The sequence below is a fragment of the Chelonoidis abingdonii genome, chromosome 5, assembly GCF_003597395.2.
Source record: "Chelonoidis abingdonii isolate Lonesome George chromosome 5, CheloAbing_2.0, whole genome shotgun sequence".
In the NCBI taxonomy this organism is placed as follows: Eukaryota; Metazoa; Chordata; order Testudines; family Testudinidae; genus Chelonoidis; species Chelonoidis abingdonii.
In genome coordinates this window covers 114118859-114143429 of record NC_133773.1, presented here as the reverse complement: position 1 = coordinate 114143429, position 24571 = coordinate 114118859, and the positions used below count along the sequence as shown (strand labels likewise).

General features: G+C 41.9%; 1 protein-coding gene across 10 annotated transcripts in view; it reads right to left on the bottom strand.

The window, feature by feature from the left end:
• Positions 1-24359, bottom strand: part of LCORL (ligand dependent nuclear receptor corepressor like) — a 220203-nt gene extending 195844 nt beyond the window's left edge. For 3 of the 10 annotated variants that reach the window (XM_075066568.1, XM_075066566.1, XM_075066567.1), the window contains exon 1: positions 24149-24357. In XM_075066568.1, the coding sequence (XP_074922669.1) occupies positions 24149-24308 (160 nt within the window). In that variant the 5' untranslated portion in view covers positions 24309-24357. Of the gene's footprint in view, positions 1-23404; positions 23483-24148 lie in introns of those variants that run through there. The other 7 variants (XM_075066571.1, XM_075066573.1, XM_075066572.1 and 4 more) reach the window with 5 other exon arrangements.
• Positions 24360-24571: the final 212 nt, after the last annotated feature.

Here is a 24571-nt window from a genome sequence, read left to right as displayed (position 1 = left end):
CTGGAAGTGAGTGTAAGCACACAGACTGTTTTCTACTGTGTAATAGTACTCTTTTTACCTCCTCTGAACAGGTTGTTTCTAATCCTGCAAGCCACTGACTAGCCATGCTTTGATGCAAAGAACTCAGATTTGCCTGCCTTCTTGACATAGAAGATATGGGGCAGTACTGAGAGTGACTGGCACTTAAGTCACCAACTGGATGGTGACGGATGGAAGTAACGGAATGTCTGTCTGAGCCACACAAAGATTACTACAAAAACCCAGCTGTCTCTCTTTAATATCCAAAGTTCTGATCGAGATAGAGGAGTTGGAAGGAATGTGTATAGCAGACCTGATGAGAGAAGAGATGAACCAATATCAAAATATGTAGTGAAATATGATGACATTTTATTTCCCACTTGTGATCTTGAGAAAGGTGTTTGCTGAGTGTAACCACAGACATTCTGAGCACTGGGAGGGTAAGCTACTGTGATGTTAAAACAATTGTGTATAAACCAATTCCAAAGCCTGACTGCTTCAGCGCAGAGGGAGGGTGATCTCGCTCCTCCTCGACAGTGCATATAAAGCAAGCATATTAAAAAACAAAGACTTTGTATTTGCCCCAATCAATGGTAGAAAATTGGAGAGGCATATTTGACTGCTTGAACAAATCAAGTTGGCAGGTGCACACCTCTGAACAATGTCTTGACCCATGTGACTGTCTAGAAGTTCTCTCCTATCTAAGGTTGATGCATCTGCTATAACTATCACTGGGGGAAGACTGGACAAAATTATCTCCACCAATCGAGGGAATCCTTCATAAAGATGGGTATGGAGAGTAACTTGTTCAGACTATGCCTGCTTGGGGAATAAAGTGTCCTCAGCCGCCCTTGAAGACAAAGCACTCGCAGTCTGGACTGTATTGACTATATTGTATAGAGCCACAAAATTGTGCACAGGAGAGGTAGGGTCTTGCTGCTATCAAGTCAAGGTAAGCTCCTATTAATTTTACAGGGGTCAAGGTGGGATTTTTTTGTATTGTTCACCTGTAGGCTCAATTTAAGGAAGAGGTCTATGGCTCTGCGAGTAGCCACTGCAGCTTTTGCATAAGAATGACCTTTCTGAAGCCAAGCCCTAAATTCCTTTTCTGCAGAGGTGAGCTGCTGTTGATGACTTTCTAAAAGGCTCTTGGGGCAAAGGAAAGACTGAAAGGGAGCACCCTGTATTGAAACTGGTCTTGACTGTGAAACACAGAAACCTTCCATGAAAAAGGATGGATTGCTATATAGAAATATGCATGCTGAAGGGCTGAGAAGCAAACCCTTTGGTCCAGTGACTAAATTTGTGCCTTGTCACTTTTTCCTCTTAGATGCCCTCAAGGAGAGTGGTGCTCAAGCAGTTGCAGATTTGTACAGAGACCAGTGAAGGATGCGGTGGGGTCCTGGCACGGATCAGAGGCTGGGTGAAGAGCATTCTCCACCATGAGATGCAGTTTGATCTTCCTGTTCTTTTCTGGCTGCAAATATTACCATTTTGAATTTGTGTGCCTTCACGAAGGAGTTGAGTAGCCTTAAGTCTAAGATAGGCCTCAAACTGCTGTTCTTTTTTGGAACCAGGAAGTATGTGAAATAAATCCCCCTTCCCTCTGTGTTGTACAGGAACAGGTTCTATAGCAACCAAGAGTAGGAGAAAGCGTATTTCTTGTTTTAGAAGGTGCCTGTGAGAGGGGGCACTAAAGAGGGATGAGAAAGGAGTATTGGAAATTGAGAAGGAAGTAAAGTGGCTAGAGTACCCTGTGGAGATAATCTCCAAAACCCATTTGTCCATAGTGCTAAATTCCCAAGCCCACTGGAAGTGGTAAAGGCAGTTGCTGAAGATAGGAGAATTGCTGCAGCTGAGATACGAGGGGGTGGGGCTGGGAGGATGGTGATTCAGAACCTTGACTGCCTTGTCAAAATTGGTGCTCAGAGACTGAGTGGTAGACTGTTGCTTCCTCTGAAATCTCTCATGAGCTGGGGTTCATATAGCCTTTGGGAGCCAGAAAACTGAGCTGGGCGAGATCTCTGTGCTGTCTGAGGCTTACTAAATTTTCCTTTTTGAGTACGCGTCACGCTGTCTGGGGTGGCTCATGACAGAGTGCCAACCTCAGAGCAGATTACCCTGCTTTTTGACAGAACCCCAACTGGTGGTATGTTCTACAATTAGATTTAACCAACCCAGCAACAAATGTCAATTTCCAAAGTACTACAACAGTCTCATAACTGAGTTACAGGCAGTCTCCTTATACCAGTGCTACTCAGATCTCAGTGGTACAGGAGTCAAATTAGCTATCAACTTTACTCAGCAGAACCACAGTAGTGTGAATTCATTGTCTCATTTACTATTTGTTTATATACATAATTATCACAGCAAAATAAGTATTATTTTATCAACTACAATTGGTTAACATAGTAAAAGCATCCTAACTGGTTAATTAAAATCAGTGTTTTAATATCATGTGCTATAAAGAGCCACAGAAGACATATTTAGGAGCTACTTGTTGCTCACAAGCTTTAGTCTGTGTATAACTGCCTTAGACAATCCAGTTTATCTTGCCACTAAGGCGAGCTGGACTATGTGATAAATGGTCATGTACACAAAATAAATAATAAAACAACAAAATATTCAGGTTGCTTCCAGTCCCAGAAGACCAGTCAGTCACTTATCCCAGATCAATTTGTAACTTAGATCTCACAAAGACAACACTAGTAACCAACCCTGTAATATACTAACTAAAGATCTATTAAACTAGGAAAAAGAAGTGAGTTATTTTCAGCCTGCTTTAACCTGTACTCACTTGTAGGTATGTGTTATTGTTACCACATCTGTCACTTTTTGAAATCTATCAGCATTGAATGTCTTTTCAGGGCTAATCCAGGTGAAGCAGCATGGGGATATCTATGCTTATGTTTAGGAATCCTTGCCCCTTAGAGTCCAGACAATATAAAAGGAGATTCAGTTTTCTTCATGCTAGGGATTTTTATCCACTCCTCTCCAGAATCCAAAACTGATGGGATGAGTTCATGCATAGGTCTCTCCTTCCTTGAGGGAAATAAGAATGCAATCGAAGTCTCAGTCCTCTGATGCTACAAAACACATCAATTGCCTTCAAGAGGCCACTCTTGTATAAAAGGCAAGCACTTTATCTTAAATCAATGCTGCTTCTCCTGTTTGCTGAGTTACACAATTAAGAGAGGTTTAAAATGCACACACTCAATATAAGTTTATACCATTGCCTATAAAGACAATAAGTGGGGTCAATATATGCAGCATCCAACAAGCACTTCATTCAGTCTGAACACTAAATACACAGTCTTATCAACTTAAGATCCAATATCTATTTTGACAATGATAACACAAGTCAACAAGACCAATTTCCAGCTATGCATTTGTAAGTATTCAGTGAGGCCTGACACACCTGGTCTGCCAGCACCACAGCTGTATAAATCCCCAAAAAGAGTACAGAATGGCTTTGGAGTCTTATTGTGTGGAGTTGTCCACGCTCTCTACAAACAGTTTGGAGCTGTTGAAAGGAAGATTCTCAATAGTTTTTTGGACCTCTCTCTGAAATCCTGAAAGCTGGAGATAGGAGGCTCTCCTCATGACTACTGCTGTACAGATAGGAAGGAAAAAAAAACAAACAAAAAAACCACACACACACAGAGCAGCATCCAGAGATGTTCTAACAAGAAGCTGGCCTGTTGCAATGATCACCTGAAAATTATTCTGTGCTTTAATGGTAGGTGTTCAATAAAGGAATTAAACTTGGCATAGTTGTATTTCACCATTAAACACCTGATAGCTGGTAATTCTCAACTGTAGAAAGGCCAATAGGTATGACCAAACATTTATGATCTTTATCATGGGGCGTAGATTTAGTGATCATTAACTGCCTTGATCAGAGAACTGGAAGTGGGTGAGAAAATAAACATTCCAAGTCCTTAAAGGTGACATAGAATTTCTTATTCATGCTCTTGCAGGTGGTTAGAATCACAGATGGGGTATGCCAGATTACTTTCACTCGATCTAGTAGGACCTTGCTAATAGGGAAGGTGATCCAGGCAAATGATGCTGTATGGAAGATGTCAAACAGCTTATGATGTGACTCTTTAACCTTGTGTGGGACCTGTAAGGAGTCTGCTATCCTCTTAGTAAGTTCCTGGAACTGATGGAAGTCAGCCAGAGATGATGGCGGTGGTATAAACAGTTTCAGATGGGGGAAGGGGGATGAGATGTTGATTGGCGGGGAGACCTATTCATCAGCCCTCACTTCCTGTTTATTTAAAGTTTCCTCCTGAAGTTCTGGTTTCCTGGAGAAAGATGATGATGGAAACTGTCTGCCTCTATGATGGGTGGCACTCCAGGCCCACAAAAATTGCTGACAGTAAGCCACCCAGAAGTCCCAGGATGGCAGTGTGTGTAGAGGAACCCAAGATGATGGCTGTAAATGTTTCTGATGGATGCCTCTGGAAAAGTACCCCTTTGGAGATGAGGTGGGAGATCCTTGAACTCTTTCGATGGTACTGACAGACTCCAAAATGTTGTGCTTTATGCTTTCGGCTTAGTGATTCTGTTGCTTCCAAAGGAACCAGCAACTTTGTGGGTTGGAGACCAATGGGTGCCAAAGCAGCTGGTGTCATTGGCAACTGTGGCTTCTTTGAGGAAGACTCCCTACCTGGAGGGCTTTAGAAACCTTCCGAGAGGAATTTTGACTTTTTAGGTGCCCCCAGGGAGCGTGGTGCTCACACAGTCACAGTGACAGACTTTTATGGAGACTGGTGAAGGGGAGGTGGGGTGGTGTCATGGCCTGGATCAGAAGCTGGGCAAAGAGTTCTCCATCATGAGTAGATGTAGTTTGATCTCCCTGTTCTTTTCTGGCCCTAAGAATTTTAATGCAAGACTACAGCTGCACTTTTGATGTATGTGATATTCCCTCAGGCAACAGATACATCAGGCTTGCTCATCACTCACCAGGATTAGTGCCTGGCACAATAGGCAGCATTTAGAACCAGGGAAATTGGGCATTCCCTCTCAGTAATTTATAGTTCCCAGAAGGGGAGAAACATTTAAACAACACTAACTAGGATGAATGAGACCTCTAAGGAAAATATAACTCTTAGATGCGGGGAACTGAAATATTAACATGCCATCTATCCTCAGTCTCTCTGTTGTCTTAAAGAAAGAAAGAAAAAAAAAAAGACAGAATCTTCACAGGACTGCCCTATTCCTGATTTCAATTTCATGACATTTCCCTTATTCAAAATGGCTACCATCTCCCATTGTTTCCAACAGAACTGAAGCCCATCAAGGTGGCCACCATTTCCCTTCAACATCTCTGTATGGAAGTGAGGCTTCTCCAATATGATGGCCACTTACAACCACTGTTTCAATTGAGACTGAAGCCTGACAGTCCTCAAAAGAGTTGGAATGCCACTTTATAGTTAAGGGACTAAACAGGATATTGAGGCAATAGGGGATTGTGAACAGAAGATGATCAAAAGGTGGAGGAGGAAACTGAAGGGTGGAGCATGGGAAGTAGGAGGCTAACTAAGGTGGGTTACAGAGGAATAAGGAAAAGCCAAGAGAGAGAATGTGAAAAGACGACAAAAACAGGAAGACAAGCACAGTAAATGCAGGGGACAAGTGGAGGAACACAGAAGGAGGATGCATGTGTGAGAGCTGCCTATCCTATCAGTTAGGGAGAGAAGCAGAATGGGAGATCCCCACATCCTAGGGATAGGAGAGGTAAGAAGAGTTCCCTCTGAGTAGCAAACAGGGAAAGACCTGTATTTTTTAGAATATTTCAGACTGAATTTTGAACCAGAGATCATTTCATACACATTTGGAGGCAGCCCTCTGCACCAAAGTGGGAAAACCAATCTGAAGGTAAGTGAAAATGTGATAAACAATTTTTTTGGGAGGGAAAGTCTGAGTCAGTTTTTGAATGTTTGAAATTCACATTAGTGAAGCCAGGTCCACACAGCTCAGATAATACTTTTTTGGGGGAGGAAGAGGGTGAATGGCAGGGAGCAGAATTACCAAGAAGCAGTTTTAATAAGGGTAACAGCATCAGGAGGCAGCATGTGGATAGATGTGTAGGATGAAAGTGAGGAGAGAAAAGGAGGAAGAGTGGAATAAGAGGTCAAATAAATAAGGGTAGCAGAGGAGTGAGTGAATGAGTAGTTAGGTTTAATTTAGGACAGTGTATGAGGCGAAAGGGAGGAAAATAAAGACAGCATATGATTTGGGAGGAGGAGGGAGGATGCTCATTACTACGAAACTTACATTTAGCAAAAAATGACATTGGAGGGAACGCTGGAGAAAAGATTAAATTAAAGCCAAACCACAAGATAACAGAAGTGTAGATAATTGCATAAGTTCTGAGACTCCATTTTGTTTTGTATTTATTGAAAGCCAATAAAAATAGAGGTAGATACATACCAAATGCATACATAACTTTGTCGTCTGCTTTTCTGCCAGGCCACAGATGTCACTTTGGTAAGGAGTCTCTGTATGCCAGGGGCGGGCAAAATTTTTGGCCTGAGGGCCGCATTGGGTTTCACAAATTGTATGGAGGGGGTTGTGGCCCAGCCCCCACCTCCTATCTGTCCTACCCCTGGACTCCTGGCCCCATTCAATCCCTCTGTTCTCTGACAGCCTTCTGGGCCCCCCCCCGCCAATCTCTAGACTGCCCCCAGACCCCCAACACCCCATCCAACCTCCTCTCATTCCTGTTGCTGTCCCCTTCCTCCCCGGGACCCCTGCCTCCATTCAATCCCATTCTTTTCCTCCCACCCCATCCACACCCCACCCCAGCTACCCCCCTGCCCTCTATCCAACCCCCCCCCCCGCTCCTTACCACACTGCCTGTAGCACCAGTGGCTGGCGATGCTATAGCTGTGCCACACATTGCTGCCGCCATCACATAGCACAGAGAGCTGGGTCAGGCCGGGCTTTGTAGCTGCACTGCCCCAGGAGCCACAGCCCTGCCACCCAGAGCATTGGCCGGCGGCAGAGCAAGCGAGCTGAGGTGTTGGGGGGGGGGGGGGGGGACAACGGGGCAGGGGTCGGGGGCTAGCCTCTCAGGCCCGGAGCAGGATGGTCCAGTGGACTAGATGTGGCCCGTGGGATGTAGTTTGCCCACCCCTGCTATATGTACTTCATCCTTATGCCTAAAATACCAGGTACATTCAGATGCACATTTCCTATGCAACACAACAAACTTTGCATGTCATGATATTTCACTGCAGTGATTGTCAGCCTTTTCCATTCCAGAACCACCTCAAGACCCCCTCCAATTTAATTAGGACACTAGCTGGGAACCTCCACTCCCATTTAGCAATGTGAGGTGGACAGGTTGACTGTATTCCTATCCTGTCTACCCCCACCCTGTTATCATTATCCCACCTCTGATCCTATCTTCCCGCCATCTCAGCACCTCTCCACTGCATTTCAGTCAGACTGGTTCCAGCATCTTTTTGTCCATGCTACCTGGACAATAATGGAGGGACACAGGACAAGAGACAAAATCCTTGCTTTCACCTTCAATGCCCAGCTCCCCACAGCAACTGGGAAGAGCAATTGCAGAGAAAGTCCTGCTCAGTCCCTGCTGCCCCACAATGGTGCATGCATAGCTCAGTTGTCATGTAGGAGCCCTTTGAGGATGAAGCATGATCAATGCACATGAAATCAGAATTTAGATGTAAAACTTCTACCAATCTTGTGTGAACTGTAATTTCAGAGGTTTACAGTCAGGCCAAATTTAGGTGAATTTTCATGAGACTGGCATGAGAGCAACTCACCGGCCAAATGTCAAGTTCCTGCTCCAAAACATGGAGGCACTAGAACTTAACACACACAAACTACACACACCATCAAGGGCAAAATAAAACTCCTTACTCTCTTATTTTAGCCGAAAATTCCAAAAAAACCCACAAACCTAAGCCTGAGAGACACCCAGCATGAAAATTTCAGTGTCAACCTTAACTTCAATGAAACCTAAAGTATGCTCCTAAAAGTCATTCACATTGTTATTTTAAGAACTATTTAACCATATGTTAGAAACCCACCCTTAAAAATTCATACTAAACTACCCACATTTGCTCTTCTGGGAATAATCCCAAGAGGTAACGAAGACCTGCAATGCCAAGTAAAATATTTGACAAGTGGGGGTGCCTGTTCCCCATCAAAACTGTGCCCCTAGCAGTTTCATAAAATTGGATTTAATGTCTTGATAAGTAAAAGTGACTGTTAACATTGTACCACTGGAGACTCCAAAAAGGAATGCCTCCCAGGCTAAAAGAGCCATACTTCCCTTGACTAAGTTAGTACTGCTAGCATTAGAACTATTTAAAAAAAAAAAAAAAAAAAAAAAAGGAATATATTGCGTGAAGCCTCAGTTTTATAGCTCCATGCTCATAAAGCTATAAAATTATCAAACTCTCTCAACTCAATGGAATGCAATTAAGAAATGAATGACTGTTACATTGCCCTCTACTGACTGCTAGCTCAGCAGATTCCTCACAGACTTATTTGTACACTAGCATTCAGCTCATTGCTACTATGGTGGTTAGAACTGTTATTTTCTACAGTTTTGATCAGTCCTCTGAGGGAACATGGGCAGGAGAAAGAAGACCAGTTCTTTTAAAAAGAAATATTTTGGATAGTGATTATCCTTAGCACCTTTATAACAATTCTATAATACTTTCAACATAATAGTATGCTGCAAATGTAATAACTTACAACATCCTTCATTATGAACTTTGGTCATTAGATGAAAATAAAGTAATCTAAATTAATCTCGTTTAATTCCACTGCCTTCCAGTGTGCTTATGGACCTTAATGGCCTTGCATTAAAGATTTGACAGAAAATCAAAGACGACAATTGTAAGACTCCACAAATGCAATGGTTTCTTTAGTGGAGCGGTTCTCAAACTCTGGGTCAGGACCCCAAAGTGGGTCATGATCCTATTTAAATGGGGTCGCCAAGGCTAATGTTAGACTGACTGGGACCCAGGACCAAAGCTGAAGCCTGAACCCTAACATCCTGGGTGATGGGGCTCAGGTTACAGGCCCCCCTGTCCAAGGGGCAGAGAATCAGGTTTTTGCCCCCCGCTCCCCTCACCTGGAGCGGTGGGACTCAGGCAGGCACAGGCTTCAGCCCACGCCCGTCCCCCCTTGGGGTCGTGTAGTAATTTTTGTTGTCAGAAGGGGGTCGTGGTGCAGTGAAGTTTGAGAACCCCTGCTCTAATGCGCATTTTACTTTTCAGGATTTTAAATGACATGGAAGCTACCCTCATCAGCTTATGATCTTTTAAAGACTGCACATCTGATCATTATTTTAGAATAAAAAGTTTTCATTTACGAAATTCTACCTCTCCCCAAGAAGTACCTGCTTTCTCCTGATGTAAAGCCTGACCTTCCTATCTTTTAGATCTCCACAGCTTATGTTATGAGGAAGGTTGCTGCCACACTGCAGTCAAGGTTCAGCCAAGCTATCTACATACATAAATTGGATTACCTTAAATGTTTGTGCATCATCAGGGCCCAGGGCGTGGCTAATGATGCATGCAGATTTGGGGTCATTTGCTCAAAGAAATTTTAATATTCAAATTCTTCTAAAAAAATCCATGCGCATGGACAGACTATCTTGAAACAAACAAACCAATAAAAAAAAAACCATGATAGAGCAACGGTAGCTGGGAAAGAGTTTGTGGTGCAAGTTTAGGAGATGCAGCTAAAACATAACTTGCTTTTAAATTGTTCAGATTCTTGTTTTTTTTGAGGCAGAACTAGTGGAAAAAACTAAGACTCTGACCCTCATAAAATGCATATTATTGGACTGCCCTTGAGCTCAGCTATTCAATGGCACCCAAAACCAATTAGAGATTTTGGAAAAATTTCTATCACCTCTGCTAGTAGTACGAGTGATGTGTGCCTCTTGGGGAAGTTCAGTAACACACAGATATATTACCAAAAACCCAGGGTGGATACAAATCAATGATTTAAAAAAAACAACAAAAAAAAAACAAACAAACACATATACACACACAGGATTTTTTTTTTTTTAATTTAAATCATATTTTTTGGATAAATGTATTTTTCCCCTCAAAAAGCTATATAAACAGTTTTAATTAAGATCCATGATGAGATAGCTGAGCTATAATGTAATAGGGATTAAATTCTAATTCTATAGTATAAGACAATATATTCATGTAATGTTTAAGAAAAAAAGTTTTGTAAATGAGTTCCAGTAGTTCATGGATTAGCGACCCAATTTTACAGGGTTCTAGGGGCTTCTATATAGATTTAGTGTGACAAAGTTCCTCCTCTACCTGGCGTCCTTGCGCTTATTGGCAGATTTGCTCACTCAGTGATTCTTCCCCACAGTCTGGTCAACTCCTCCTGTGTCTGATCAGGAGTTGGGAGGAACCCGGGCCTGCCCTCTACTCCGGGTTCCAGCCCAGGGCCTGTGGATTGCAGCTGTCTAGAGTGCCTCCTGTAACAGCTGCATGACAGCTACAACTCCCAGGGCTACTTCCCATGGCTCCTCCAAACACCTTCTTATCACTTCAACACAGGACCTCCTCCTGGTGTCTGATAATGCTTGTACTCCTTAGTCCTCCAACAGCACAACTCTCAGGGCTGGTCTACACTACGGGGTAAAATCGATTTTAGATACACAATTTCAGCTACGTTATTCATGTAGCTGAAGTCGAATATCTAAAATCGATTTACTCACCCAGTCCTCACCGTGCAGGATTGATGTCCACGGCTCGCCATGTCGATTCCGGAACTCCGTGGGGTTGGTGGAGTTCCGGAATCGATATAAGCACGCTAGGGATCGATATATCCCATCTAGATTAGACTCGATATATGATCCCGAGCAATCGATTAACGCGCAATACGGCACGTAGTCTAGACGTGGCCCTCACTCTCAGCTCCTTGTCCTCTTTCTCCCAGCTCCTCACACGCACTTCCTCTCCTCTGGCTCCCCCATCCCTGACTGGAGTGAGCTCCTTTTTAAACCCAGGTGCCCTGATTAGCCTGCCTTGATTGGCTGCAGGTGTTCTAATCAGCTTGTCTGCCTGAATTGGTTCTAGCAGGTTCTGGATTACTCTAGTGCAGCCCCTGCCCTGGTCACTTAGGGAACAGAAAACTACTCAGCCAGTGACCAGTATATTTGCCTTCTACCAAACTCCTGTACCCCACTGGCTTGGGTCTGTCAGATTAGGTTAATCTTTCTATCTACCCAATGTGACTCAGTGCTCAGTCTAGAAGATTCCAATAGAGAGATTTAGTTTTGCAGTTCTCAAACTGTGTATTTGTGTCTCCGGAGAGAGCATGCTTGATAACAGCAAAAGAGTTCTGTTATTTCTCATCTCTATATATTTATTTAAGACCTCAAAACCTATTGTGTACACAAATTTGCAGAAGGACAGTCAATACCTTCTCTCTCTCTAAAAGCGCAAAGTTTCAAAAAGTTCAATGAATAGAAGATTGTCGAGGCAGAATAGATCTGGACAAGGAAAAGAAGCCTGGAGATAGATGTGAGAAAGGAGGGACAGGCAGCAGAATCAAAAGTGGGATTGTTTGAGCAGCATATTCCAGAAGTCTTTAAGTGTAGCCTTCATTGATTTGGGATCTACTATATCATTCTCTCATTAAAAGGGAAAACCTACAGTGGCAGCAGGCCATAAGAGACACCCAGCTTGGGAATATTTTAATGAAGTTCCTCTGCCTGTGGGCAAGACAGGCACATGTGCAAAATGCAAAACACCACAACAAAGAAATGCAAGGCCTGGATGCCCAAATGAAACACCATGAGAAGTGTTCCTTCTCAGGAGGAAGCTGCGTTGAAGATGAAAGGAACATGTCTGAACATGCAGGATCTTCAGGTTGGTAAACTTTTTATATTTCATGCTTCTTTCTTAAGGACTGCCTGTCTTCCTTCTTGACTATTCTTGAATTCTCATGTTTGAGGGGGGAAAAAATTGTTACTCTATGGTACTATCATTTTAGATGCAGTTGTGATAAAAAATAGCTGAAATACGCAGATCTTTCTTCTACAATTTCACCTTTAAAGTAGTATTGAGTGTCAGTGAACGCAATGAGTAATAATAAATGAGCAGAATGGTAGTAATTAAATAACTGCATTGACTTATTTTGTTTAGGAGACTCCATCCTCAATGTACAGGATTCTGAAGACTATCCACCTTCAAGATCATAATTTTCTATAGTTTCAGAATTATCTGCCAATGATAGTGTTTCAGTCACCTGTATATCACATTAGCCACAGTATATCACCTGTTACAAAAAGAAAAAAAAAATCCATCATCCAGAAAACCGCCATAGTTAAGTTTGTGAGAAGAACCAGCAGATTATAAAAAGAGGTAATGATGAAAAAATTGCCCAGTTTGTTTATGCAACCAACTCTCCTTTCCGTAGGGTTCAGTTATTAAGACCAAGATACAGCCCATCCAGCAGAGCAGATGTCGCAGGCAAATTGCTGGATAAAGTCTATGAAAGAGAAACTGAGCAGTGTGTAAAAGGTCTAGAGAGTGAAATTGTTAACCTGAGTCCTGATGGATAGAGCAATGTCCACAATGATTCTGTTTTATGTGCTTGTGTGACAACAGAAGGGGGCAGAGAATGTCTTCTTTACAGAAAGAATTGGTACATCAGGAAATGCATCCAGCAGAATACTTACAAGAAGCAGCAGTAAAAGCCATAAACTGAAAAAAAAATTAAAATGTCTAGTATGCAGCTTCGTCACAGACAATGCTGCAAATGTATCCAAAATGAGAAGAAAATTATAAGAGAGTCCCAAGCTAACAACATACGGTTGCAGTGCTCATTTGATGCATCTCCTAGCCAAAGACTTCAGTATTCCAGAAACAAAAGTTAATGTTCTTGAAATTGCAAAATACTTCCATAACAACCACTTTGCAGCAGCTGCTCTGAAAAAAATGTGGGAGGAACCAAGCTAACTTTCCCACAGGACGTGCAATAGAACTCAGTATTGGACTGTTTTGAGCACTATATCAAGAACTGGCCTAATCTGATGACAGTTTGTGAACAAAATCATGAAAAAAAATAGATGGCACTGTCACAGCCAAAGTTCTCAGCATTGGGCTTAAGAAAAATGTTAAACATATGCAGAGTACCCTGAAGCCTATTTCTGTAGCCTTGAACAAAATGTAGGGAAATAGCTGTTTTATTGCTGACGCTGCTGAAATTTGGAAGGAACTGAGTGAGATCTTAAAAAGAGAAATATGCAATGACAGAGTTAAATTACAACATTAAAAAAAACAAATGTGACAAACACTATCTCCAGCTCATTTTCTTGCAAATATTCACAGTACTCGGTATCAGGGTCAAATCTTAACTGCTGAAGAAGAGGAGTTGGATAGGACATGGACATCCAGCAATCATCCCTCCGTAATGCCAACTATAATAAACTTCAGAGCTAAGGGTGAACCATTCAAGAAATATATGTTTACTGATGACGTTTTAAAGGAAGTCACACTAGTGAACTGGAGGAAGTCACCTAGGGCTTGGCTACACTTGAGAGTTACAGCACTGGTGGTGGCTTTACAGCACTGTAACTTACTCCCTGTCCACACTGGCAAGGCACATACAGCGCTGTATCTCCCTGGCAACAGCGCTGGCTGTACTCCACCTTGGCCTGGGGAATAATGACTATAGTGCTGCTCTTGCAGCACTAGGGTGCCAGTGTAAACAGTGATTAATCTTACTACACTGTAACTGACCTCTGGAACCTTCCCATAATGCTTTTTTAAGTAAAGATAACACTTTGTTTTGTTGTGAACTCGGGGCTCCTGGAGCTGCTTATCTAAAAAAGAAATACAGCGCCTGTTTGCTCAAGCAGAGGCAGAGAGGGGGGGATCCCCTAATGTTTGCTTGAGGAGAGAAGCAGCCTGGAGTGGGAGAGGGGGAGGTCCATTTTAGAGCAGCTGCTTATCTGGTCTGAAGGCTATTTGCATTTAGTGAATGAGAGAGGGGTAGGAGAGGGGAAACGAAACTTTTAAAATGATTGAAGGCTGGTGCTGTGCATCTTCAAGTCCTTAGAACTTGCAAGCCAGGGAGCTGACACAGTGTCAGCTCCAAAAATCCACTCTGTCTCCACTACACTCCCTGTCACACTCCACCCCACCCCCCCTTTTGAAAAGCACGTTGCAGCCACTTGAACACTGGGATAGTGAGGAGTTCAATAAAGACAAATGCAAAGTGCTCCACTTAGGAAGGAACAATCAGTTTCACACATACAGAATGGGAAGAGACTGTCTAGGAAGGAGTATGGCAGAAAGAGATCTAGGGGTCATCTGCCATAAGCACCACTTCAACACCGCTGCAAAGCTGCAAATGTGGCCACACTGCAGCGCTTTCCCTACAACGCTGCTACAAAGACAGCTTTAACTCCAGCGCTGTACAGCTGCAGTTAGCCCAAACTCCCTAAGCACTTGGATTCAGAGACTGTTGAAGCTGATAATCTCACTTTTAAACTGCAGTAGCTTTTCAAACAGCTAAGAGTTAATATAGAAAGCAAGTTACTATTAATCTCGACTGTAAAGGGTTAGAAGTTAGTAAAGCCTGGCTGTCACCTGACCGAGAACAATCAGGGGACAGGATACTTTCAATGAGGAGGAAGTTGTAGTGTGAGTGCTGTTAGGTTTTTGTGTTGTTGTTCGCTTTGGGGCTCAGAGTGACGCCAGATGGCAACCAGGTTTTTCCAATCTCCCTGATAAGGCTCCTTTAAGTTCAGAATGTGAGTACTAGGTAGATAAGGCGAGTTAAAGGCTTATGTTTGTTTCTTATTTGCAAATGCATTTGGCTGGAAGGGAGTTCAAAATTTGTATTTTGCCAAGGTTTTGGGGGGACCAGAGTGTACCAGGCACTGGAATTCCTGGTTGGTGGCAGTGCTACAGGTTCTAAGCTGGTAATTAAGCTTAGAGGAATTCATGCTGGTACCCCATCTTTTGGATGCTAAGGTTCAGAGTGGGGAATTGTACCTGACAGTAGCTTATTCTGCCGGTGTAGAAAAAAATATTTTCTTCCTTTGGACTAATTCATTCCAAATTGAGAAATCGTTTGGGACCTGAAAAAGCAGGAAAGCTTGTTTTTCTTTTCCAGATTATGAGTAAACAGAAAAATGAAGGTGAAGATGACTGAGTTAGCTGCAGAAGCCAATATTTTAAGTTTTTCATGTTGACCTGGATGACAATTGAATTTGTTGTTTTTAAAACACACACATTTAATTTTTAATTAAAAACAATTTTAACAAAAACAAACCTAATTTTAAAAATTGAATGTTTAACCAAATTCAAAAAAGTTTATATACTTGGTTTTGTTAAAATATTATGTTTGGTATTGAAGAAAAAAATCCAGAATACATAACATTGTTTTAGTTAAATAAAACAATTTAAATGTCTGTCTGGTGATGTTCTCCTCCTAATACAGCATGGCAAGCAAATCCTCCAATTAATGATTAATCTTCTGAATTGGAGATAGTTCATCTCCCAATTACTTCATAAATATTTGCTTCAATTAACTTTGGTAAATGAAATAACCCAACAGTCATTCATTTTCTGATCTAGCTGTAAAACTAGTCTGAAAAATTAAAAAAAAAAAAAAATCACTTTAAAAATGTATAGTGTGTACCTTCTAAAAATGAAACCTACATCTGAGTTGTGAAGAAATATATTAAGGTTTACCAACCAACAAGAATGTACTTTTATGTAGAAATCCATGATTAAATTGAGTCTTCCTGACTAGTGATTTAAATCAAATCCACCCTGCCATAAAGGTCAAATTTAGGTTTGGATTAGTAAAGACAGGATAAGTAAGCCGGACCTACACTTGATTACTTCCTATACACAATGAAGACTTGCCAGATGTTAACACTTGTTTATCTGTCTGGGATATCAGCTTGTGTTACCTGATTGGTGCACTGTGTGCCAATAAGCAGCTAGAATTCTCCAGAGCAATAGTGCAGCGGAGAAGGCATGGCAGTGTATGAATGCCAGTGCAGACTTGTTGTCTCAGTCTGCAAAAGTGTATTTGAATACAATGAAGTGACTACATTCTCCTTTCTTCTTGACATATCTAATGAAATGTCAGCCTCTGAAGGGGACAGTAACAGTTTTTCTAGAGGCCTTGAAATGCTAATCATTCTTAGAACTCTTTCACGTATTCCTTGATTTCAGAGGCAAGGAGGCCATTGTGATGATCTATTCAGCCCAGAAAATAGGGGGTTTCTGATTCCTCTAGCTGCAGCTGCACCTCTCCTGAGAAACCAGTGCAAGCTCTGGCCACTTGCTGCAAGCAATCTCTGAATTGATACAGTTCTACCTAACAGAGAGGGTCAGTTAGAGTGTACTAAGAGGAATGATAGTTTAGAATTGTATTGAACATAACACAGTACAACACAGAAAATGGCAGATTTTGTTAGGAATAGGATGGGTTTGCTTTGGACCAAGCGCATATTGCCAATTCCAGAGAGGCAGAGTTAAGATTTTGTGGGGGTGTGATGGGAGACATTACCTTAACTCCATAGTTGCTGGTTTTCAGAGGATTCCATTTAGTTACCCTTCAACTTCTGGAAAAGCATAAGATAGCACCAGGCAACCTAACACCACATTAACGTTTATTTGCTAGTGAATTAAGCTACACCACAAAAATATGAATAGTTATAGTGGCCTAACAAGATAACAGCAAGGAAGTTCAAAATATGTTAGCCCAGATTTTTATGTATACCACTAGTTTCTTGGAATATACACAAGTATGAATTATTCAAAACCACAGACTTCTAGGCACAAAGCGAGTACTTACAAGATGATCTCTAACCTTATCTACACTACATAATTTAACTACTATAATTTGCACCAGTGAGAGTTTACTGACAGTGTATATCCACACAAAAGTCAAACTGTTTTGAGTGCAAAGGGTACACACAGCACTCCCTGCAAGTATGGCATGGTCTGTTAATTGTTCTGTAGACTTGTTCACACCATTGCTCTGTTTGATCGCCTGCCTCAAACAGTTCTGTCTTGCATAAGGATCATAACCATCATTCTTCATGAAGAACAGGAGATACATCTCCTATACCCCTACACTGGCAGTTTCCATGCAGGAAGGCCACTAAGCTCCCAGTGTACCTGCAGCCAGTTAGACACTGGATATGAGTGGAGAGTCAATGTATTTTAATGAGCACAGCCATGTGTGAGGTGGTAGCATTCAAGTTGGCAAGGAATCTGATTTTATTCTCTTTCATTTATTTAATAGTAAAAGAAAATTAGAAATTTAAAATTATATTGTTTTCTAATTAAAGTAAGGGTTTCTTTCTAGAAGCAGACAAGAATAGTGCAAAAGTAGGACATCCAATCACATCAGTGAGGACACTGGGTAACGTACCACTTCATGGGGCCGGGGGAGGAGACAAGTAGACCCAGGAGCACCATGGAGAGGCAGAAGAATTATCTGAAGATATGAGGGGGTATAGTGATACCCCTGCCTGTGTATATTTCAATTATATGATCCTTTCTGTTTTTCCTCATCTCAAGAGTGGCAGATCATGCTGAGGCAGCACTGGCCTGCTGTAGCAATCCCCAACAAAGCACGAGCAATGCTTGTCTAACCAGCCATTTATTTTTTCTTGGGTTTCTCAAATGAATCTTTTAAAACGAAATAAAACTCCTGCATTTTATTATCTCTGTATCCTCCCTTGCTGCTCTGAAGGCTGGAGTGGCAAGGGAAGAAAATTGTTCAGAGCAGCCACACACTACATTGAGCGCTTTCCTGCATACAGGCTGTTGGTGAGTGGCTTGACAGATAGCGCTGAACTACCAAAGCTGTCACTAATGGGTGAGCAAGAGCATTAGGGAATTACACTGGGAGGACTAATTACACTGCTACAGCTGCAAGGTTTGCATTTCTTGTCCATACAGGCACTGCACAAGAGCTGAGTGACTGGGGAAGGATACAATGATAGTCTACACATGCTACGAGTAAATCACAGTAGTGGTTTAAACAACTCTGCACTGTTAGAAGGAACTGTGTATGAAAAAAATTTACAGCAGTGCTAAGGAACTATAAAAGGTGCTGATACTACAAAGATGCTGGACTTCAGAAAAAAGGTCTTTTGATTGAGATAAACAACCATGACAAACGCACTGAAGAGGGACACATTGTCAAGGACAACATGGAGGCAAGAGACAAATCTCTTCCAACAGCCAGCCCACAGTGATGGAATAAATCTTCCACAAAAGCATCATGGATCCCCATTAAGACAAAATTCAAAACCCATCTTTTCAACAAAACTTTTCTTGAAAAGAAAGAGCCCAAATCCTTGAAATCTGATTTAAACATCCTACACATAAATGCTTTCAAACCAATCAGAAAATAAAATTGACAAGAAAAAATTAAAGTGAATATTCTGTATTTATCATTTAATTTGAGGTAAGTGGGAAAAGTTAATAAATTGGGGTCTTAGAAAGTTAAGGTTTTATTATCAAAGGTAATATTTTTAGAGAAACATACAGATACTGTTTAAACAGATAGTCTCCCTTTCAAATTTTAGAAGTCTAGTTACATTTTCGCCATTTATGCTTCATTTACTCAACATTTCATTTTGGAAATCAAGAACATACTAACCATGGTTGCCAAACTGAGGTCCATGAACCAGCGATGGTCCACAGAAGGCTGGCTAGTCAAGTGGTGCTGACTACTCCCTTTATTCCAACTGAGGGAAATAGAACTCATGGGAGAGGAGGATGGTGTGAAGAATAAAGAGACAGCACGATTCCTCTTCCACCAAAAAAAAAAAAATGAAGAGGATAAAAAGATTGTTCCCTCTGAGGACAGTTAAACACATGAGCATATTTTCCTAATAAGTAATTTCTATCATTATCTCAGGGATGTTGTGTGACAGCAACTGGGAGGAGAGGTAGTCTCTCTCATCACAAATGAAGGGAGAAGTAGGCCATACTTTGAAAATGTTGGAGACCCTCTGAAATAAGAAGTTTCATTCTTATTCTAACATTAACAGATTAGGTGGATTCACTAAGCTATAGTTCAAATATAAAAATACTTTGCCATTGTAATAAGGAAATATGCAGATACTTCTGTTTATATGAGGTTTTATTTAACGTATATTAAATTACATACAAGAACTACATATTAAAAAAAATTAAGACTCTGAAGTCAAGCACTCAAAAGTGAGAGTTTCAAAATTAAAAACTATTCATGTAACAGTCTTAAGTTTTTTTAAAAAGCATACTGAAGAAACAAAATTCCACCATTTGGAACCACATTGACCGCCGCATAGGTCATCAGCAAGGTTGGGGCCTTTAGATCCACAGTGCAGACCTCTACCACTAGTAACTCCATTAGCTCAAGTAAAAGTAAAATATTGCTATCCAAGTGGACATGCCCCTAGGGAGGCATGACATATGCACTTCAGTGGGTTTAGTATCTATACATGCTAGACAGCAAAGGAATGCTGAGATTCTAGAAATCTGGCTAAAATTCAAGGTTCTGAAGGACAGTGCACCCTAGTGGTTATAAATCTGTCTACCCCCACCCTGTTATCATTATCCCACCTCTGATCCTATCTTCTCTCCATCTCAGCCCATCCCAGCACCTCTCCACTGCATTTCAGTCAGACTGGTTCCAGCATCTTTTTGTCCATGCTACCTGGACAATAATGGAGGGACACAGGACAAGAGAGAGAAAATCCTTGCTTTCACCTTCAATGCCCAGCTGCCCACAGCAACTGGGAAGAGCATTTGCAGAGAAAGTCCTGCTCAGTCCCTGCTGCCCCACAATAGTGCATGCATAGCTTAGTTGTCATTAGGAGCTCTTTGGGGATGAAGCATAATCAAGGCACATGAAATCAGAATTTAGATGTAAAACTTCTACCAATCTTGTGTGAACTGTAATTTCAGAGGTTTACAGTCAGGCTAAATTTAGGTAAATTTTCATGAGACTGGCATGAGGGCAACTCACCGGCCAAATGTCAAGTTCCTGCTCCAAAACATGGAGGCACTAGAACTTAACAGAAGTGGTAAAAACAAAGACAAACAAACAAAACCACACACACCACACAAACCCCACACACCATCAAGGGCAAAATAAAACTTAATCTCTTATTTTACCTGAAAATTCCAAAAAAAATTGAGCCTGAGACAAACACACAGCATGAAAATTTCAACCTCAATGGCTATTTGGCAAAGTTATAAGCAACTAAAAGCAGACTCTTATAAAGGAAAGTGTCAACCTTAACTTCAATGAAACCTAAAATATGGTCCTAAAAGTCATTCACACTGTTATTTTAAGAACTACTTAACCGCATGTTAGAAATCCACCCTTAAAAATGCATACCAAATTACCCACATTTGCTCCTCTGGTGAATAATCCCAAGAGGTAATGAAGACCTGCAATTCCAAGTAAAATGTTTGACAACTGTGGGCGCCTGTTCCCCATCAAAACTGTGCCCCTAGCAATTTCATATAATTGGATTTAATGTATTGAAAGTAAGTGACCATTAACACTGTACCATGGAGACTTCAAAAAGGAATGCCTCCCAGCCTAAAAGGAGCCATACTTCCCTTGACTAAGTTAGTACTGCTAGCATTAGACCTATTTAAAATAAAATAAAATAAATAAATAAATGGAGGGGGAAATCTGGTACATGAAACCTCAGTTTAATAGCTCCATGCTCATAAAGCTATAAAATCAACCCCCACCCCACCAAGTCAGTGGAATGCAATTAGGAAATCAATCAATGTTATAACATTTTTATTCAAAAAGATATCAGAATGCTTGCAGAAGAGGTCTGTTATATGCCTATGCAGAATTTCTTCTGAGTCTAAATCCTTCAAGAACTGCTACCAAACCAGTTTGGATTTTCAATCACTCCAGTTTAAGGTGAGAAATGTTCAGTCAAGACTCTAAATGTTCTGGTATTTTCATTTAGAACTGCATCACTTCTTCAGTTTCTCAAACTCTTAAATATCTATACCAAAAACTCACATATAAAATTACGTCCAACGGTTCACTAATGAAAGAAACAGAGTTTGATTCTGTCCTCTAACTTTGCACTGAACAGTGCCTTATTCTTCAAGCAGTCATTTGTTGAAATGAATGACAGTACTCAATATAACCTAGGATGGCAGCACCGAGTTTTGGTCTGTTAGATAAAATCCCTTGCGACTGTGACTCAGTTTATTCTTCCTATAAATTTAGCATGATTATCCATCTTAGAAAGATAATGTAACACTGAAATAACTTGTCCAAAGCACTTTGTCGGGCTTTTCATTTGATGATCTCAGAAATGCTAGTGACCAAGTTTGTCATTAATAAATTGAGAGATATCAGAAACAAAATGGTTCTATCTTAGAGTTAGAACTGAACTGCTAGATTTGTTTAAGAATCCAGATTTCCCTCCTCCTGCACATGACCACCCAATAACTTGACATATATGAATGAGTTAACCTAGCTGTTTTGTTCTACCTTTCATATGCTGTTACTATTTCCCATTTTTACCTGCATTTGAGCCTTTCAATCTCTGAAGAAATCTTCATTGCCTGAAGAAAACTCCAACTATCAAATTGATGGTTTCACTAACAGGCAAGATAATTTATTGAACCAAAGTCCATGAGGTTTCAAAAAGTAGCAAAAGCCTGGAAGTACACTATTTCTATTCTCCTGTTCATCCACTTTCCTGTCATGTTGTTAATGCTTTCTCTCTTAGCTAAGAACTCCTCCAAAAAGCTCATATAAGAGTACCTACCTGAGATAGGGACTGTGACTAATCATTAACCCTATAGCAATGTACTTCCTCCTTAGCAGTTCTAAAGGGATACGTACAATTACTAATAGCTCAATATCAACAGTGTGTTCCGTTTGTTCAGCACTGTAAAGAACAAAGAATCTCTACCCTAAATCTATAATTTCAGACAAAGGTAAAAGCAAACACAGAGCACTAAGTGACAACATGGTGGAATCTATTTAGAAGTTCAGTAGTTATGTTTTAGTTTTGCTTTTAGTGAACCACAGCACACTGACAGCATTAAAACATAGGGCCTGGCAAAAGTGCTTTTTAAATACAATAGGGTTGGGATTTGCTGCACCAGCATAAGGAGGACAAACCAGGCACGAATGCAGTGCTTAAAAAAAAAAATTTACTATAAGAGTAGGGAAAAATTACAAAACAAGAAAGAAAAGTAAGGTATTGGCAAAGTAAAGGAATTTTGGTTATTCTGTATCTGTGTAATCAAATTGAACTGAAAATAAAACAATATTACTAGAAATTTTTTTTTTTTAAAGTGAACCAACAAGCTCTTAAAATAAAATCAGACAACTTCCCATGAAGTTGAGTGAATATTAGAGCAAACTTGACAAACAGATTTAAAAAAAAAAAAAAAAAAAAAAATGTTCAAATTGAATTTTAATTTCACAAGTTTCTATATTCATTTTGCTAGGACAGGAGTGTGCTATCCTGTGAGGTTTTCCTCTCATCAGCCTTCACCTTCTATTGGATCCTGTCATGAAGATATAATTTTGCATTTAGGCCATCTGATATAATTGAAAGATGATAAGTATTAAGTCTGAGCAGAAGGATGACACATACCCAAGTTTTCCCCAGTACCATATTTAAGTAGCCCACTGAACTACAACTCACCCTAAATCCTAATGACACTGGGTTTTATTTTCCTACCACAAAAAAGGATATCAAGAAAAGTTTGGTTACAGAAAAAAACAGTGGTTAAAAAACAATGCTATAACTTTGCAGTGGGGAAACAAAGAGTCCCACACACACCCTTCAAAAGAAAATATTTCACTTGAAAGAATATTTTTCACCTACTAACACCAACAGATCAGGATGATTTGCAATTTACTTTTAAAGCAACTTAAGTCAGAGGGCTACAAGGTTATGGAGACAATTCTTTGCAATGCAGAAGACAGTCTTGTTGTAAAGTATATATCAGATATTTAATTCATACTTCAATCTTGGTCTCAGATCCAAAAATGCTATGTGAATTCAAGCCCATCATCTCAGTTATCCAGGTGCGTTTTCATGGCTCAGTCATTGGGGAGATGAATGCAAACAAAGTAAAGAATCTGCTATGCTATTTAAAGACTGCTTGTTTTACCTGTCTCCCTGACAAGCAAAATCTCTGTGTGGACAATACAAATGAACAGCCCCCCCATCCCTAAATATTCACCAATAAGCAGGAGACTACCAAAACAAAAATCTATTCAGAGATCAATCAATATGATAGCTCATATAATAAATAAGGAAGAGGACAAAGTCACTATTATCTCATACATTCACCAAACGACTGAACAAATCCCCTTCCCGCACCTAGAAGCGGTCTCCAGTCACAGGTATCCATCCATCCAGCAGCAGCAGCCCAGCGTGGCTGGGCATCGACGGACTCCCCCGCAGGCCGAGACAGCGTGTTAAAGCGGGGGCGGCTCTCTGGTGCTCTCCCCCCTTGTGGGGATGTCAGCGCGAAGAAGTTTGAAAGGCACCCAAACGTGCCTCCCCCTGGGCCCTCGGGGAGTCACATGACACAGGGGAACTGCACGAGAGCCTCAGGACAGGCTGGGGGGGGGGAAGGGGGCGGGAGTGCAGGGAGAACTGCCGTCGCCATGACAACTTCCAGGGGGGGGGGAAGGGAAAACTTCAAATCCCAACCGTCAGTGCAGGAGCTGCTCCTTCTTAAAGGCGCAAACACACCCGGATCCCATTCCCCCGCACCCCCCACCACACACACTCTCCCGGTGGGGAGGAGGGGGCAGCTTGCGCTCCTCGTACAAGCGAGAAGACGCACCTAGACAAAAGAACCCGACCCGAGAAAGGGCCCGCCTGTCTTTCCCATCCCGCCGAGTTCGGCCCCAGCGGGACTCGCTACTCGCTCCTCCCGCGCCGCGCGGAGAAACCCAGGGCTGCAGACCTTTCCCCATCTCCTAGGCAGAGACCCCGGGGCGCTGCTTCCGCCCGCCGGGAAAGACTCCTGAGCCGCTCCGCTACCAGAGACCCGGGCTCGGTCCCCGCCTCCCCCGACACAGCTCTCCCGCGGCAGAGGAATCTCCCCTCTCTTACCCACACAGTGCATGAGGCGATGCCGCCAGGAGTCGAGTTCTCGGCGGACTCCCCTGCGCTCCGCCGTGCAGCGAGGGCTCCGGCACTGAGGGGAGGAGGAAGCGGCAGCGGCAGGAGGAGCTGGAGCCGCGGCGGCCATTCTGTCTGTTTCCTTTTCCATCTGCCTCTGACCTCACGCCCGCTCATTTACATACGAGCGCGCGCCACCAGAAGATCGCGTGCCCGTGCCTCCCCCTCAGTGGCAGCCGGGGGTGGAGCGCGCACCGCCTGGGGGGTTTGGGATGATGATTGACATGTGTCCCTTCCTCTGTCCAGACGAAGTGAGGAGGCGGGTCGAAGCCTCCTCACACCAAGTAGCAGCCACGGCTCCTCTGACCCTTCTCGGTGGGGCCGGGCGGGGCCGAAGAAGCGTCTGTATCAGTT